General features: G+C 44.3%; 1 protein-coding gene across 1 annotated transcript in view; it reads left to right on the forward strand.

Moving 5' to 3' along the window:
• The first annotated feature begins 702 nt into the window (after positions 1–702).
• Positions 703–19,180, forward strand: part of LOC116362113 (mdm2-binding protein) — a 29,956-nt gene continuing 11,478 nt past the window's right edge. Inside the window, exons 1-6 of the mRNA XM_031816390.1 lie at positions 703–787; positions 6,982–7,095; positions 9,543–9,716; positions 13,483–13,573; positions 13,733–13,900; positions 17,548–17,643. Of these exons, the coding sequence (XP_031672250.1) occupies positions 703–787; positions 6,982–7,095; positions 9,543–9,716; positions 13,483–13,573; positions 13,733–13,900; positions 17,548–17,643 (728 nt within the window). The remainder of the gene's footprint in view (positions 788–6,981; positions 7,096–9,542; positions 9,717–13,482; positions 13,574–13,732; positions 13,901–17,547; positions 17,644–19,180) is intronic.

Raw genomic sequence — 19,180 nt, forward strand, 5'->3', positions numbered from 1 at the left:
GCCTTGTTCACTACCTAAATGGTACTATAAATACCCCAATGCATGTTGTTGCATTCAAATAATACAATTGAAAAATAGTTGACACCATTCAAACCAATTAGGATTCAGAACTTTAAAACAAATTCTCTCAGAATCATCTTCTGCACATAGAACCTTCTGGTTCCAAGCTCGAGATATGTCAAATAATGATTTGAGGTTGTGTTTGGTTTACACATTTGGTTTATACTCCAGGTAGGGGCCACTGTTCTCTCTATCCTGTACGGTCCAGCTCCATGGCTCTACCCCCTGCCTCTCAGCTCAGCTCCCAGAAGTGGAAGGACTTCATGGCTAAGAGACCCAAGACCGTGCCTGGTAGGTTACTGTATGTGGATCGTCAGCTACAGACCATGTGTGAGAAAAGGGATTGGCTCCGTGTTGGTCCTGGATCGACTGTCACAGAACTAACTGTATAGGAACTATACATATTTAAACAACCAGAATCAAGGCAACAAGGAGAAACCAAGGCAGTCTTTTATACTATATAAACGTCCCTAGGCATTCCTATGGCTTTTTTCCCTACATATAACCTGGATGTGTGTTCTTTATTTTCAACTCATTTTGACCTATTTGGTTGCCATAGTTCCATATGTGGAGGTGAAGGGTGAGAGCGGACACTACTTCCTGTTGGTCCAGGGGTCAGAGGCGGAGGCTGCAAGGCCCGCAATGATACACTCAGCCAATCAGATCACTGAGCCGCGCCATGGCAACCATCAATGGGCTTCTGAAGAGAATTCTGTGTCGTCTTCAGGTAAGAACTTAAAATAAGAAGAACATGGGACCAAACAAAGATCTACTCTGATATGAAGTGTTGTTTACATTATGACTGGTGACTTACCTGTCAATATCACGGACAGTATGAATGGTTCTACTGTCAGCATGGTATCCAGCAGTTCTTTAAAGACTGGCTCAGAGGCCTCCGTCTCTTTGAGGTCATTTCCTGTTCCTTGGGTCTAAGGCGGTGCGTCTTCAGTCGCCATGGAAGTTTGAAAAGGACAAGAAGAGTGGGGGGGGGGGGGTTGCGAACGTAATTACAAATGATTTGTAGACTGCAAATTGACTGCAAGAATCCCAAACAGATATAATATTTGACTAAAACATAATCATTTCAAGCCTGCTTACATTTGCATTAAGATCACATACCTCTCTATTATGCGTGCCAATACTTGGGAACAAGATTTCCTAAATTAAAATAACTTGGAGCTGATTTGCTGGTGTTTTTACAGTCTTATCTCCAAACATTTTTAAAAATGAAATAAGGGTTGCCAAATAAAACCACCCACGAGCCACCAGTTGGGGAACCCTTGCCCTTACTCTTCTGACTCTTTCCTCTGGATATTCACTTCTTTCAGATAATAAAGCCCTGTAGAAAGAGAGACAGACATACCTCTGAGTGAAACAGAGGACGAAGAGAGAAGAAACACAGCAGTGTAGTCTCTCTCTTCCTCTCTCTTTCGTCTCTCGTCTTTCCTCTCCCTCTTTCGTCTCTCTCTTTCCTCTCCCTCTTTCGTCTCTCTCTTTCATCTCTCCTTTCTCTCTCCCTTTCCTCTCTCTTTCCTCTTTTTCCTCTCTCCCTTTCCTCTCTCTCTTTCCTCTCTCTCTCCTCTCTCTCTTTCCGCTCTCTCTTTCCTCTCTCTCTTTTCTCTCTGTCTTTTCTCTCCCTTCCTCTCTCTATTTCCTCTCTCTCCTCTCTCGTTCCTCTCTCTCTTCTTTCCTCTCTCCTTCCTTCCTCTCTCTCTTTCCTCTCTCTCTCTTTCCTCTCTCTTTCCCCTTTCTCTTCATTCCCCCTCTCTTCCCTCTATCTTTACTCTTTCCTCTCTATTTCTTTCCTCTATCTTTCCTCTCTCTTTCCTCTCTCTCTCTCTTTCCTCTCTCTCTCGCTTTCCTCTCTTCCCTCTGTCTCTTCCTCTCTCTCTTCTCTCTCTTTCCTCTTTCTCTTCCTTCCTCTCTCTCTCTTCCTCTCTCTCTTCCTCTCTTCCCTCTGTCTCTTTCCTCTTTCTCTTCATTCCCCCTCTCTTCCCTCTATCTTTACTCTTTCCGCTCTCCCTCTTTCCTCTCTCTCTCTTTCCTCTCTCTTTCCTCTTTCTCTTCCTTCCTCTCTCTCTCTTTCCTCTTCTCTCACTTTCCTCTCTTCCTCTGTCTCTTTTCCTCTTTCTCTTCTTTGCCCCCCTTCATTCCCTCTATCTTTGCCTCTTTCTCTTCCTTCCTTCCTCTCTTTACTCTCTCTCTTTCCTCTCTTCTCTCTTTCCCTCTCTTCCCTCTCTCCCTCCCCCTGCCTGTGTATTAAGCCCTGTGATGTTGGACGGGGGAGCATGGCTGTTAATCAGCCTGTTTGTACGCTGTACAGTATAAAGCATTGCAGGCTTCCACGTTCAACCAGGAGCGAGCACATTTTGTTCCGTTATGAAATGCCCCAAAAGAAGAAAGATGTGTGTACTTTTATAAAAAATATATGTCATGCAGGGTTAACAGAGGGCTCTTATCCAGGAGAGACTTACAAAGAGTTTGGTTTTCTCTTTTACACCCAAACTTTCACTGTAGCAATTTATTTTCTGAAGAGAACATAACACGGTGAAGAATTGTTCCCTCTCTTTCTGACTTTAATGACCCTCACTCTGAGTACCTTCCAAAGATTAAAGCGTAAGAATGGTTCTTTTATACATCGACTCTCATGTGGCATTTTCATTCTCAAAGAGAACATAACAAAATGGTGGACGAAGCAATAGTGCCTGAAAGGTCTTCCTGTTCCCTTCGCTCTCTGTAGGAGTTTGTTATATAGAAACCTTAAAGAAAAACCTTGACTCAAGAACCATGTTTCTTCTGAAGAGAACAAAATGGAGGAACAAGCAATAGTTCCTAAAAGGCCCTGCCGTTCTGTTCTCCATTTTTTTTCTGTTTTGCTCTCTCTCTCTCTCTCTACCTCCTCCTCTCTCTCCCTCCTCCTCTCTCTCCCTCCTCCTCTCCCCTCTCTCTCTCTCTCTCCCTCTCTCTCTCCCTCTCTCTCTCTCTCTCCCTCTCTCCCTCCTCCTCTCTCTCTCTCCCTCTCCCTCTCTTCTCTCCACCTCCTCCTCTCTCTCCACCTCCTCCTCTCTCTCTCTCTCTCTCTCTCTCCCTCCTCCTCTCTCTACCTCCTCCTCTCTCGCTCTCTCTCTCTCCACCTCCTCCTCTCTCTCCACCTCCTCCTCTCTCTCTCTCTCTCTCTCTCTCTCTCTCTCTCCCTCCTCCTCTCTCTACCTCCTCCTCTCTCTCTCTCCCTCTCTCTCTCTCCACCTCCTCCTCTCTCTCCCTCCTCCTCTCTCTCCCCTCCTCCTCTCTCTCTCTCCCTCTCTCTCCCTCCTCCTCTCTCTACCTCCTCCTCTCTCTCCCTCCTCCTCTCTCTCTCTCCCTCTCTCTCCCTCTCTCCCCCTCCTCCTCTCTCTCTCTCTCTCCCTCTCTCCCCCCTCTCTCTTCTCTCCCTCTCTCTCTCCCTCTCGCTCTCGCTCTCCCTCTCCCCCCCCCCCTCTCTCTTCTCTCTCTCTCTTCTCTCTTCTCTCTCTTCTCTCTCTCTCTCTCTCTCTGTCTCTCTCTTCTCTCTCTCTTCTCTCTGTCTGTCTTCTCTCTCTCTCTCTCTTCTCTCTGTCTGTCTCTCTCTCTCTCTCTCTCTCTCTCACTCTCTCTCACTCTCTCTCGCTCTCTCTCTCTCTCGCTCTCTCGCTCTCTGTTTTGCTTTCTCTGTCATTCTTATACGACCCTCTGAGAACTTTGATGAAACAGATTCAAGGCAGAAAGAGTCTCCTAACGGGCCTAAATGGAAGAGACTAATTACGACCAAAATGCTTTAATAATTAATTAGAAGCAGTTGCATTATTTGGAGGTTGTGTATTAAAGGTGTAATTAGCCGTGAAGAATAGGCTAGCGGAGATTAAAAAATCAATTTGGGCCTAAGTCAAACCTCAAAGTCACTGTAGTGCATAGTAGAAACCCTGTCAGTCCATTTGGGCCTAAGTCAAACCTCAGTCACTGCAGTGTAAAGTAGATACCCTGTCGGTCCATTTGGGCCTAAGTCGAGCCTCAGTCACTGCAGTGTAAAGTAGTTACCCTGTCAGTCCATTTGGGCCTAAGTCGAGCCTCAGTCACTGCAGTGTAAAGTAGTTACCATGTCAGTCCATTTGGGCCTAAGTCGAGCCTCAGTCACTGCAGTGTAAAGTAGTTACCCTATCAGTCCATTTGGGCCTAAGTCGAGCCTCAGTCACTGCAGTGTAAAGTAGTTACCCTCTCAGTCCATTTGGGCCTAAGTCGAGCCTCAGTCACTGCAGTGTAAAGTAGTTACCCTGTCAGTCCATTTGGGCCTAAGTCGAGCCTCAGTCACTGCAGTGTAAAGTAGTTACCCTGTCAGTCCATTTGGGCCTAAGTCGAGCCTCAGTCACTGCAGTGTAAAGTAGTTACCCTGTCGGTCCATTTGGGCCTAAGTCGAGCCTCAGTCACTGCAGTGTAAAGTAGTTACCCTATCAGTCCATTTGGGCCTAAGTCGAGCCTCAGTCACTGCAGTGTAAAGTAGTTACCCTATCAGTCCATTTGGGCCTAAGTCGAGCCTCAGTCACTGCAGTGTAAAGTAGTTACCCCTGTCAGTCCATTTGGGCCTAAGTCGAGCCTCAGTCACTGCAGTGTAAAGTAGTTACCCTGTGTAAAGTGTAAAGTAGTTACCCTGTGTAAAGTGTAAAGTAGTTACCCTGTGTAAAGTGTAAATTGTAAAGTTGTTACCCTGTGTAAAGTGTAAAGTAGTTACCCTGTGTAAAAGTGTAAAGTGTAAAGTAGTTACCCTGTGTAAAGTGTAAAGTGTAAAGTAGTCACCCTGTGTAAAGTGTAAAGTAGTCACCCTGTGTAAAGTGTAAAGTAGTCACCCTGTGTAAAGTGTAAAGTGTAAAGTGTAAAGTGTAAAGTAGTCACCCTGTCAATAGTGCTGTGTTTGCTTGGAACTTCAGAATCAAATCAAATGTTATTAGTCACATTCACCGAATACAACAGGTGTCGACCTTACAGTGAAATGCTTACTTACAAGCCCCTTAACCAACAATGCAGTTTAAAAAATATGAATACGAATAGGATTAAAGTTTTATAGAGTTAAAGTAATGTTAATTAATGTAGACCGAATTTAAATTCATGAGTCGTGTCAATTTATTGAGAAAGGGTGAGTCAACCCAGAAGGCCAAACTGATTGATTGTTGTGGTTTAAACATCTTTTTTCAATCTTCATTGATTAATCAAACTGGAAACACTTATCTCCCTCACTAGCTTTAAGCACCAGCTGTCAGAGCAGCTCACAGATTACTGCACCTGGACATAGCCCATCTATAATTTAGCCCAAACAACTACCTCTTCCCCTACTGTATTTATTTATTTATTTATTTTGCTCCTTTGCACCCCATTATTTTTATTTCTACTTTGCACATTCTTTCACTACAAATCTACCATTCCAGTGTTTTACTTGCTATATTGTATTTACTTCGCCACCATGGCCTTTTTTTTGCCTTTACCTCCCTTATCTCACCTCACTTGCTCACACTGTATATAGACTTATTTTTCTACTGTATTATTGACTGTATGTTTGTTTTACTCCATGTGTAACTCTGTGTTGTTGTTTGTGTCGAACTGCTTTGCTTTATCTTGGCCAGGTCTCAGTTGTAAATGAGAACTTGTTCTCAACTTGCCTACCTGGTTAAATAAAGGTGAAATAAATAAATAAAAAATGCTCTTTGGTCTGTGAGATGAACCACTATGAAGAGGAAATCAGTCACTGAGGGGTTAGACCACAGCTAACCTACTTAATGAAGAGCCAATATGGCTCACATACGGTGCATTCACAAAGTCTCCTTAATGCAGTGTGCTTGTATTAGACTCCCCTGTCTCCTTAATGCAGTGTGCTTGTATTAAACTCCCCTGTCTCCTTAATGCAGTGTGCTTGTATTAGACTCCCCTGTCTCCTTAATGCAGTGTGCTTGTATTAGACTCACCTGTCTCCTTAATGCAGTGTGCTTGTATTAAACTCCCCTGTCTCCTTAATGCAGTGTGCTTGTATTAAACTCCCCTGTCTCCTTAATGCAGTGTGCTTGTATTAAACTCCCCTGTCTCCTTAATGCAGTGTGCTTGTATTAAACTCCCCTGTCTCCTTAATGCAGTGTGCTTGTATTAAACTCCCCTGTCTCCTTAATGCAGTGTGCTTGTATTAAAGTCCCCTGTCTCCTTAATGCAGTGTGCTTGTATTAAACTCCCCTGTCTCCTTAATGCAGTGTGCTTGTATTAAACTCCCCTGTCTCCTTAATGCAGTGTGCTTGTATTAAACTCCCCTGTCTCCTTAATGCAGTGTGCTTGTATTAAACTCCCCTGTCTCCTTAATGCAGTGTGCTTGTATTAAACTCCCCTGTCCCCTTAATGCAGTGTGCTTGTATTAAACTCCCCTGTCTCCTTTGATAGAGTTTGTGTTGTCCCATTCATATGAACTTCATTTGAACTCATAAGCCACGCTACCAGGTTATTGAACATCCTAAAAAGAACTCCCACGTCTGAGTTATGTTGTTTCAGGTGTGAATAATGTGATTACTTCAGGGGGGGAAAGAGAAATCTGAACACTGCTCTTACTAATGTCACTTATTTTATTCAACATTATTAAACTCTACCCATGCAAAACCTGCTGATTTAGAAGGTCCTGTGTAGATTGTATTTTCAACCAGCTTCTATCAGGAAATATCACAGATCACATTGTCACACTTTTTTACAGTGTTACTTTCATCAGCTGTTGTACAATATCATACAAAACACAGGAAAAACTGAATTTTGACTGCAGTGGGCCTTTAATAAAAATAAGTAATACTAGCGAGAGCAGTGTGCGGGTTTCTCTTTTCTCTGATGTTATTGAGAAGGGTTCAGCCAATTGATTGATAAAGCAGTCCACTTGGTCTCTTCTCCCAGGTTCCACCACTACAGACTGGCTGCGCTCCCTGCCCTGTCTCCATGGAGACCAACTGCTACAGAGGGAGAGGAAGTTGGCCGAGGTGCAGACTCTGGTCCTAAAGGAGTGCCTGAGTAAGTACAACATCATATTTTATTCATCCTTTATTTAGCCAGGTAAGTCCCGTTGAGATAAAAATAAAAAGATTTTTCAAGCGGAATCATGTCTGACGCAGAATATATATTAAAATGTCTGTACTCGACACGGTCTTTCCATTTGCAGTGAGCTTTATTGCCACCAAATAGAGCCTAGTCTGTTTTATTGCAGTTTATTTAACCAGATATTTTATTCAAAACATTCTATTTGACAACAAAACAAACATATCTAGCATAGTTTAATAAAGCAAGTCAGTCTGTGTAGCAGCCAGACCGGTAGGTGGTTCCTCCAGTATTGAAGTCAGTCTGTGTAGCAGCCAGACCGGTAGGGGGTTCCTCCAGTATTGAAGTCAGTCTGTGTAGCAGCCAGACCGGTAGGTGGTTCCTCCAGTATTGAAGTCAGTCTGTGTAGCAGCCAGACAGGTATGTGGTTCCTCCAGTATTGAAGTCAGTCTGTGTAGCAGCCAGACCGGTAGGGGGTTCCTCCAGTATTGAAGTCAGTCTGTGTAGCAGCCAGACCGGTAGGTGGTTCCTCCAGTATTGAAGTCAGTCTGTGTAGCAGCCAGACCGGTAGGTGGTTCCTCCAGTATTGAAGTCAGTCTGTGTAGCAGCCAGACCGGTAGGGGGTTCCTCCAGTATTGAAGTCAGTCTGTGTAGCAGCCAGACCGGTAGGTGGTTCCTCCAGTATTGAAGTCAGTCTGTGTAGCAGCCAGACAGGTAGGTGGTTCCTCCAGTATTGAAGTCAGTCTGTGAAGCAGCCAGACCGGTAGGTGGTTCCTCCAGTATTGAAATCAGTCTGTGAAGCAGCCAGACAGGTAGGTGGTTCCTCCAGTATTGAAGTCAGTCTGTGAAGCAGCCAGACCGGTAGGTGGTTCCTCCAGTATTGAAGTCAGTCTGTGTAGCAGCCAGACCGGTAGGTGGTTCCTCCAGTATTGAAGTCAGTCTGTGTAGCAGCCAGACAGGTAGGGGGTTCCTCCAGTATTGAAGTCAGTCTGTGTAGCAGCCAGACCGGTAGGTGGTTCCTCCAGTATTGAAGTCAGTCTGTGTAGCAGCCAGACCGGTAGGTGGTTCCTCCAGTATTGAAGTCAGTCTGTGTAGCAGCCAGACCGGTAGGTGGTTCCTCCAGTATTGAAGTCAGTCTGTGTAGCAGCCAGACCGGTAGGTGGTTCCTCCAGTATTGAAGTCAGTCTGTGTAGCAGCCAGACCGGTAGGTGGTTCCTCCAGTATTGAAGTCAGTCTGTGTAGCAGCCAGACAGGTAGGTGGTTCCTCCAGTATTGAAGTCAGTCTGTGAAGCAGCCAGACCGGTAGGTGGTTCCTCCAGTATTGAAGTCAGTCTGTGTAGCAGCCAGACAGGTAGGTGGTTCCTCCAGTATTGAAGTCAGTCTGTGAAGCAGCCAGACAGGTAGGTGGTTCCTCCAGTATTGAAGTCAGTCTGTGTAGCAGCCAGACAGGTAGGTGGTTCCTCCAGTATTGAAGTCAGTCTGTGTAGCAGCCAGACAGGTAGGTGGTTCCTCCAGTATTGAAGTCAGTCTGTGTAGCAGCCAGACAGGTATGTGGTTCCTCCAGTATTGAAGTCAGTCTGTGTAGCAGCCAGACCGGTAGGTGGTTCCTCCAGTATTGAAGTCAGTCTGTGTAGCAGCCAGACCGGTAGGTGGTTCCTCCAGTATTGAAGTCAGTCTGTGTAGCAGCCAGACCGGTAGGTGGTTCCTCCAGTATTGAAGTCAGTCTGTGAAGCAGCCAGACAGGTAGGTGGTTCCTCCAGTATTGAAGTCAGTCTGTGTAGCAGCCAGACCGGTAGGTGGTTCCTCCAGTATTGAAGTCAGTCTGTGTAGCAGCCAGACCGGTAGGTGGTTCCTCCAGTATTGAAGTCAGTCTGTGTAGCAGCCAGACCGGTAGGTGGTTCCTCCAGTATTGAAGTCAGTCTGTGTAGCAGCCAGACCGGTAGGTGGTTCCTCCAGTATTGAAGTCAGTCTGTGAAGCAGCCAGACAGGTAGGTGGTTCCTCCAGTATTGAAGTCAGTCTGTGAAGCAGCCAGACAGGTAGGTGGTTCCTCCAGTATTGAAGTCAGTCTGTGTAGCAGCCAGACAGGTAGGGGGTTCCTCCAGTATTGAAGTCAGTCTGTGTAGCAGCCAGACAGGTATGTGGTTCCTCCAGTATTAAAGTCAGTCTGTATCGTAGCCAGACAGGTAGGGGGTTCCTCCAGTATTAAAGTCAGTCTGTATCGTAGCCAGACAGGTAGGTGGTTCCTCCAGTATTAATGTCAGTCTGTATCGCAGCCAGACAGGTAGGTGGTTCCTCCAGTATTAAACATCCAATAACATCAAGCAGCCTCACGCTACAGAAACCTGAGTCTCCAGCCCTTATGGGCCAGCCTGGCTCGGACAAGGCTACTTACTGACTACTCTCGTTATTCCATATTGACTAGGACGTAGAGAAGAGGCAGAGAAGCCAGCTTCAATACCAGTCAATGACCTGAAGATCTTGCTCAGCCTGGCCAGAGAACAGTACCTCAAGATGCATGACTCTACCCTGCCTAAAGACTCCAGTCTGCCCAGAGTTGAGCCCTGTGGAGCAGAGGAGATGAACCTCAAGACTACAGGTATTCTGCTGTTCCAGTCCCTCCTTACTCCCCGTAACACAGCTCAGTAACTTTTACAGCGCATCCAGGAAGTATTTAGACCCCTTGACTTTTTTCACATTTTGTTATGTTACAGCCTTATTCTGAAATGGATTCAATTGTTTTTTTCCCCTTCATCAATCTACACACAATACCCCATAATGACATCACAATACCCCATAATGACATCACAATACCCCATAATGACATCACAATACCCCATAATGACATCACAATACCCCATAATGACATCACAATACCCCATAATGACATCACAATACCCCATAATGACATCACAATACCCCATAATGACATCACAATACCCCATAATGACATCACAATACCCCATAATGACATCACAATACCCCATAATGACATCAAACCTTCACACAATACCCCATAATGACATCACAATACCCCATAATGACATCACAATACCCCATAATGACATCACACTACCCCTAATGACATCACAACACCCCATAATGACATCACAATACCCCATAATGACATCACAACACCCCATAAGATGACATCACAATACCCATAATGACATCACAACAACCCATAATGACATCACAATACCCCATAATGACATCACAACACCCCATAATGACATCACAAACACCCATAATGACATCACAATACCCCATAATGACATCACAACACCCCATAATGACATCACAATACCCCATAATGACATCACAATACCCCATAATGACATCACAATACCCATAATGAACATCACAATACCCCATACTGACATCACAACACCACCATAATGACATCACAATACCCCATAATGACATCACCAACCCCATAATGACATCACACAACCCCCATAATGACATCACAACACCCCATAATGACATCACAATACCCCATAATGACATCACAACTAACCCCATAATGACATCACAAATACCCCATAATGACATCACAACACCCCATAATGACATCACAACACCCCCATAATGACATCACAACCCCATTAATGACATCACAACACCCCATAATGACATCACAATACCCCATAATGACATAACAACACCCCCATAATGACATCACAATACCCCCATAATGACATCACAACACCCCATAATGACATCACAATACCCCATAATGACATCCACAATACCCCCATAATGACATCACAACACCCATAATGGACATCACAATACCCCATAATGACATCACAATACCCCATAATGACATCACAATACCCCCATAATGACATCACAATACGCCCATAATGACATCACAATACCCCATAATGACATCACAATACCCATAATGACATCACAATACCCCATAATGACATCACAATACCCCATAATGACATCACAATACCCCATAATGACATCACAATACCCCCATAATGACATCACAACACCCCATAATGACATCACAACACCCCATAATGACATCACAATACCCCATAATGACATCACAATACCCCATAATGACATCACAATACGCCATAATGACATCACAATACCCCATAATGACATCACAATACCCCATAATGACATCACAATACCCCCATAATGACATCACAATACCCCATAATGACATCACAATACCCCATAATGACATCACAATACCCCATAATGACATCACAATACCCCATAATGACATCACAACACCCATAATGACATCACAACACCCCACAATGACATCACAATACCCACAATGACATCACAACACCCCATAATGACATCACAACACCCCATAATGACATCACAACACCCCATAATGACATCACAATACCCCATAATGACATCACAATACCCCATAATGACATCACAATACCCCATATATGACATCACAATACCCCATAATGACATCACAATACCCCATAATGACATCACAATACCCCATAATGACATCACAACACCCCATAATGACATCACAACACCCCATAATGACATCACAATACCCCACAATGACATCACAATACCCCATAATGACATCACAACACCCCATAATGACATCACAACACCCCATAATGACATCACAATACCCCATAATGACATCACAATACCCCATAATGACATCACAATACCCCATAATGACATCACAATACCCCATAATGACATCACAATACCCCATAATGACATCACAATACCCCATAATGACATCACAATACCCCATAATGACATCACAACACCCCATAATGACATCACAATACCCCATAATGACATCACAATACCCCATAATGACAAAGCAAAAACACGTTTAAAAAAAAAAATGTTTGCAAATATTTTTTTTAAACACGCAAAGAAAAACATATCACATTTACATCAGTATTCAGGCCCTTAACTCAGTACTTTGTTGAAGCACCTTTGGCAGCGATTACAGCATTGAGTCTTCTTGGGTATGACGCTACAAGCTTGGCACACCTGTATTTGGGAGTTTCTCCCATTCTTTTCTGCAGATCCTCTCAAGCTCTGTCAGGTTGGATGGGGAGCATCGCTGCACAGCTATTTTCAGGTCTCTCCAGAGATGTTAGATCAGGTTCAAGTCCGGGCTCTGGCTGGGCCATTCAAGGACACTCAGAGACTTGTCCCGAAGCTACTCCTGCGTTGTCTTGGCCCGAAGCTACTCCTGCGTTGTCTTGGCTGTTTGCTTAGGGTCATTGTCCTGTTGGGAGGTGAACCTTCGCCCCAGTCTGAGGTCCTGAGCGCTCTGGAGCAGATTTTCATCAAGAATCTCTCAGTACTTTGCTCTGTTCATCTTTCCCTCGATCCTAACTAGTCTCCCAGTCCCTGTCTCTGAAAAACATCCCCACAGCATGATGCTGCCACCACCATGCTTCACCGTAGGGATGGTGACAGGTTTCCTCCAGACATGAGGTTTTGCATTCAGGCCAAAGAGTTCAATCTTGGTTTTCATCAGACCAGAGAATCTTGTTTCTCATGGTCTGAGAGTCCTTTAGGTGCCTTTTGGCCACACTATTATAAAGGCTTGATTGGGGGAGTGCTGCGGAGATGGTTGTCCTTATGAAAGATTCTCCCATCTCCACAGAGAAACTCTGGAGCTCTGTCAGAGAGACCATTGGGTTCTTGGTCACCTCCCTGACCAAGGCCCTTGCTCATTTTGGCCGGGTGGCCAGCTCTAGGAATAGTCTTGGTGCTTCCGAACTTCTTCCATTTAAGAATGATGGAGGCCATTGTGTTCTTGGGGGCCTTCAATGCTGCAGAAATGTTTTGGTACCCTTCCCCAGATCTGTGCCTCGACACAATCCTGTCTCGGAGCTCTACAGACAATTCCTTTGACCTCATGGCTTGGTTTTTGCTCTGACATGCACTGTCAACTGTAGGACCTTTATATAGACAGCTGTGTGCCTTTCCAAATGATGTCCAATAAATTGAATTTACCACAGGTGGACTCCAATCAAGTTGTAGAAACATCTCAAGGATGATCAATGGAAACAGGATGCACCTGAACTCAATTTCGAAGTCTCATAGCAAAGGGTCTGAATACTTATGTAAATAAGCTATTTCTATTTTTAATTTTATACATTTGCAAAAATAAAATCTTTACTTGTTTTTGCTTTGTCATTATTGGGTATTGATTTAAAAATAATAATAATAAATAGAACAAGGCTGTAACGTAACAAAATGTGGAAAAAGTCAAGGGGTCTGAATACTTTCTGAATACACTGTATTTGCCTTCTCTAAAACTGACTCCTACTAGAAACCTTGACTGATAAAACAAAAATGACTCTTTTCCCATTCCAATGTAGAGTTCATTAAACACTCCCAACATGCTGATTGGCCAGAGAGAAGTGTTCTGCAGAACTATGAGAACCTCCAGAGGACTCGTCAGAAGCTGAGGTAAACTTGAATAATGCTCTTCACATCGGTACATACATCTCATCTTCCGTCAACATAAGCAAGCAAGGTGGCTTATGGGAATAGAGAGTCCGACAGTATCTTTGGTTCCTCACACTTGACTCGTTTAACCATCTCATCTTTGGTCTCCTCCCTTCACAGGTTTGGTCTGCTGTCTGGCAGCTCATCTGACTGTCTGCTGGGGCCTAAAGATGTCCAGGGCCAGAGAACCACCCCAGCCTTGCTGGATGCCAAAGAGCTGCTTAGACACTTCACACCAGATGGCCTGCCCACCGGAGAACTGCAGCCTCTATTAGTCCAGAGACTAGGGTAACTCTGTAGTCTGGAGACTAGGGTAACTCTGTTAGTCTGGAGACTAGGGTAACTCTGTTATTCTGGAGACTAGGGTAACTATATTAGTCTGGAGACTAGGGTAACTCTGTTAGTCTGGAGACTAGGGTAACTCTATTAGTCTGGAGACTAGGGTAACTCTATTAGTCTGGAGACTAGGGTAACTCTATTAGTCTGGAGACTAGGGTAACTCTATTAGTCTGGAGACTAGGGTAACTCTGTTAGTCTGGAGACTAGGGTAACTCTATTAGTCTGGAGACTAGGATAACTCTGTTATTCTGGAGACTAGGGTAATTCTGTTAGTCTGGAGACTAGGGTAACTCTGTTATTCTGGAGACTAGGGTAACTCTAGAGAGTTGTTCAATTCAGATACTGTTCAGTTCAGATGCTTTAGGGAGTTGTTCAAAGGCATTGTGGTTTGACTCATTCTCTCTCTACTACAGAAAGTTGTCTAACGTATTTAGATGATCTTGGCTACAGATTAAATTAATTATGATGACGAACTACACAGGAGTGGTTAAAGTGCATGGAATGGATGGAAACCCAGCTACTGAGGGTAGCTCAACAATGGGACAATCTGTCTGACACACCCCCCCAGTCTGTCTGACCCCCCCCCAGACAATCTGTCTGAATCCCCCCCAATCTGTCTGACACACCCCCCCAGTCTGTCTGACCCCCCCCCAGACAATCTGTCTGAACCCCCCAATCTGTCTGACAACCCCCCCCCCCCCCAGTCTGTCTGACCCCCCCCCCCCCCCCCCCCCCCCCCAGACAATCTGTCTGAATCCCCCCCAATCTGTCTGACACACCCCCCCAGTCTGTCTATGAATGACATTTCAGGCTTCTAATATGGATGTAGAAATGTGTTCCGGCGCTTCAGTGTGACTCTGGGCAAATCAGTTTAGTCACTGTCTGAAACTGGAATCCCCCCCCCCCCCCCTAAAAAAAGTGGCGTCAACATGTTGAATAATCTGTTTCTAACTATCTCTTCCCTCGAGGAGAAACCACTCCATTCAGCAGACAACTATTCAGTTAGGATGTTCCAGACACCATGTAGCGACGATGATTTCATGTGGCTGTCTACCTCTGATATGCATTCGAATCAAAAGGTTTTCGCCTAATTGAATTCCTCTGATTTATAAAGAGCCTTTATCAGACAGTGCTCTTACAGAAGGCAGAGAAGAATATTAGTAATTAGTAATTTATGTTCATTAAGAGGCGTTCTAGACATTCGAGCTGTCAGTTCATTAGGAAGTTGTTTTACACACTGAATCAGTTTGGGTGCAGAGGACAGGAGAGTTTAGTTTCACTTCAGATCACTGCAGTACTGTGTTCTTCTCTGTAGTAGTGTGTGTTCTTCTCTGTAGTAGTGTGTGTTCTTCTCTGCAGTACTGTGTTCTTCTCTGCAGTACTGTGTGTTCTTCTCTGCAGTACTGTGTGTTCTTCTCTGCAGTACTGTGTGTTCTTCTCTGCAGTACTGTGTGTTCTTCTCTGCAGTACTGTGTGTTCTTCTCTGCAGTACTGTGTTCTTCTCTGCAGTACTGTGTGTTCTTCTCTGCAGTACTGTGTGTTCTGGTACTGTGTGTTCTTCTCTGTAGTACTGTGTTCTTCTCTGTAGTACTGTGTTCTTCTCTGTAGTACTGTGTGTTCTTCACTGTAGTACTGTGTGTTCTTCTCTGTAGTACTGTGTGTTCTTCTCTGTAGTACTGTGTGTTCTTCACTGCAGTACTGTGTGTTCTTCACTGTAGTACCGTGTGTTCTTCACTGCAGTAGTGTGTGTTCTGGTACTGTGTGTTCTTCTCTGTAGTACTGTGTGTTCTTCTCTGTAGTAGTGTGTGTTCTTCACTGCAGTACTGTGTGTTCTTCACTGTAGTACTGTGTGTTCTTCACTGTAGTACTGTGTGTTCTTCACTGCAGTAGTGTGTGTTCTGGTACTGTGTGTTCTTCTCTGTAGTACTGTGTGTTCTTCTCTGTAGTACTGTGTGTTCTTCTCTGCAGTACTGTGTTCTTCTCTGCAGTACTGTGTTCTTCTCTGCAGTACTGTGTGTTCTGGTACTGTGTGTTCTTCTCTGTAGTACTGTGTTCTTCTCTGTAGTACTGTGTTCTTCTCTGTAGTACTGTGTGTTCTTCTCTGTAGTACTGTGTGTTCTTCACTGCAGTACTGTGTGTTCTTCACTGTAGTACTGTGTGTTCTTCACTGCAGTAGTGTGTGTTCTGGTACTGTGTGTTCTTCTCTGTAGTACTGTGTGTTCTTCACTGCAGTACTGTGTTTTCTTCTCTGTAGTACTGTGTGTTCTTCTCTGTAGTACTGTGTGTTCTTCTGCAGTGCTGTGTGTTCTTCTCTGTAGTACTGTGTGTTCTTCACTGCAGTACTGTGTGTTCTTCACTGCAGTACTGTGTGTTCTTCTCTGTAGTACTGTGTGTTCTTCTCTGTAGTACTGTGTGTTCTTCTCTGTAGTACTGTGTGTTCTTCTCTGCAGTACTGTGTGTTCTTCTCTGCAGTAGTGTGTGTTCTTCTCTGCAGTACTGTGTGTTCTTCTCTGCAGTAGTGTGTGTTCTTCTCTGCAGTACTGTGTGTTCTTCTCTGCAGTAGTGTGTGTTCTCTGCAGTACTGTGTGTTCTTCTCTGCAGTAGTGTGTGTTCTTCTCTGCAGTACTGTGTGTTCTTCTCTGCAGTAGTGTGTGTTCTCTGCAGTACTGTGTGTTCTTCTCTGCAGTAGTGTGTGTTCTCTGCAGTACTGTGTGTTCTTCTCTGCAGTAGTGTGTGTTCTTCTCTGCAGTACTGTGTGTTCTTCTCTGCAGTAGTGTGTGTTCTTCTCTGCAGTACTGTGTGTTCTTCTCTGTAGTACTGTGTGTTCTTCTCTGCAGTACTGTGTGTTCTTCTCTGTAGTACTGTGTGTTCTTCTCTGTAGTACTGTGTGTTCTTCTCTGTAGTACTGTGTGTTCTTCTCTGTAGTAGTGTGTGTTCTTCTCTGCAGTAGTGTGTGTTCTTCTCTGTAGTACTGTGTGTTCTTCTCTGTAGTAGTGTGTGTTCTTCTCTGCAGTACTGTGTGTTCTTCTCTGCACTACTGTGTGCTCTTCTCTGCAGTACTGTGTGTTCTTCTCTGTAGTAGTGTGTGTTCTTCTCTGTAGTACTGTGTGTTCTTCTCTGCAGTACTATGTGTTCTTCTCTGTAGTACTGTGTGTTCTTCTCTGTAGTACTGTGTGTTCTTCTCTGCAGTACTGTGTGTTCTTCTCTGCAGTACTGTGTGTTCTCTGCAGTACTGTGTGTTCTTCTCTGCAGTACTGTGTGTTCTTCTCTGAAGTACTGTGTGTTCTTCTCTGAAGTACTGTGTGTTCTTCTCTGAAGTACTGTGTGTTCTTCTCTGAAGTACTGTGTGTTCTTCTCTGTAGTACTGTGTTCTTCTCTGTAGTACTGTGTTCTTCTCTGTAGTACTGTGTTCTTCTCTGTAGTACTGTGTGTTCTTCTCTGCAGTACTGTGTGTTCTTCTCTGCAGTAGTGTGTGTTCTTCTCTGCAGTAGTGTGTGTTCTTCTCTGCAGTACTGTGTGTTCTTCTCTGCAGTCTTGGATTTGAATAGAAAATGTTCACAGCTCCTGTACAATAATGTGTCTCTGTGTGTTTCCAGGGGAAACGCATTCCAGATGTCTCCAGACTTGACCCCCAGGAAAGTGACCCAGATCCCCTTCAGCCAAGCAGCCAGCTCCCACTACCATGGACTAGAGTAGGTGTCTTTATTCATACAGGACACTACCATGGACTAGAGTAGGTGTCTTTATTCATACAGGACACTACCACTACCATGGACTAGAGTAGGTGTGTTTATACATACAGGACACTACCATGGACTATACATACAGGACACTACCATGGACTAGAGTAGGTGTGTTTATACATACAGGACACTACCATGGACTAGAGTAGGTGTCTTTATTCATACAGGACACTACCATGGACTAGAGTAGGTGTCTTTATACATACAGGACACTACCATGGACTAGAGTAGGTGTGTTTATACATACAGGACACTACCATGGACTATACATACAGGACACTACCATGGACTAGAGTAGGTGTCTTTATTCTTACAGGACACTACCATGGACTATACATACAGGACCCTACCATGGACTAGAGTAGGTGTCTTTATACATACAGGACACTACCATGGACTAGAGTAGGTGTCTTTATACATACAGGACCCTACCATGGACTAGAGTAGGTGTCTTTATACATACAGGACCCTACCATGGACTAGAGTAGGTGTCTTTATACATACAGGACACTACCATGGACTAGAGTAGGTGTCTTTATACATACAGGACACTACCATGGACTATACATACAGGACCCTACCATGGACTAGAGTAGGTGTCTTTATTCATACAGGACACTACCATGGACTAGAGTAGGTGTCTTTATTCATACAGGACACTACCATGGACTATACATACAGGACACTACCATGGACTAGGGTAGGTGTCTTTATACATACAGGACACTACCATGGACTATACATACAGGACCCTACCATGGACTAGAGTAGGTGTCTTTATACATACAGGACCCTACCATGGACTAGAGTAGGTGTCTTTATACATACAGGACACTACCATGGACTAGAGTAGGTGTCTTTATTCATACAGGACACTACCATGGACTATACATACAGGACACTACCATGGACTAGAGTAGGTGTCTTTATTCATACAGGACACTACCACTACCATGGACTAGAGTAGGTGTCTTTATACATACAGGACACTACCACTACCATGGACTAGAGTAGGTGTCTTTATTCATACAGGACACTACCATGGACTAGAGTAGGTGTCTTTATTCATACAGGACACTACCACTACCATGGACTAGAGTAGGTGTCTTTATACATACAGGACACTACCACTACCATGGACTAGAGTAGGTGTCTTTATTCATACAGGACACTACCATGGACTAGAGTAGGTGTCTTTATTCATACAGGACACTACCACTACCATGGACTAGAGTAGGTGTCTTTATACATACAGGACACTACCATGGACTAGAGTAGGTGTCTTTATTCATAAAGGACACTACCATGGACTAGAGTAGGTGTCTTTATTCATACAGGACACTACCATGGACTACAGTAGGTGTCTTTATACATACAGGACACTACCATGGACTAGAGTAGGTGTCTTTATACATACAGGACACTACCATGGACTAGAGTAGGTGTCTTTATTCATACAGGACACTACCATGGACTATACATGCAG

This window comes from Oncorhynchus kisutch, unplaced genomic scaffold (genome assembly GCF_002021735.2).
Source record: "Oncorhynchus kisutch isolate 150728-3 unplaced genomic scaffold, Okis_V2 scaffold786, whole genome shotgun sequence".
Taxonomy (NCBI): Eukaryota; Metazoa; Chordata; class Actinopteri; order Salmoniformes; family Salmonidae; genus Oncorhynchus; species Oncorhynchus kisutch.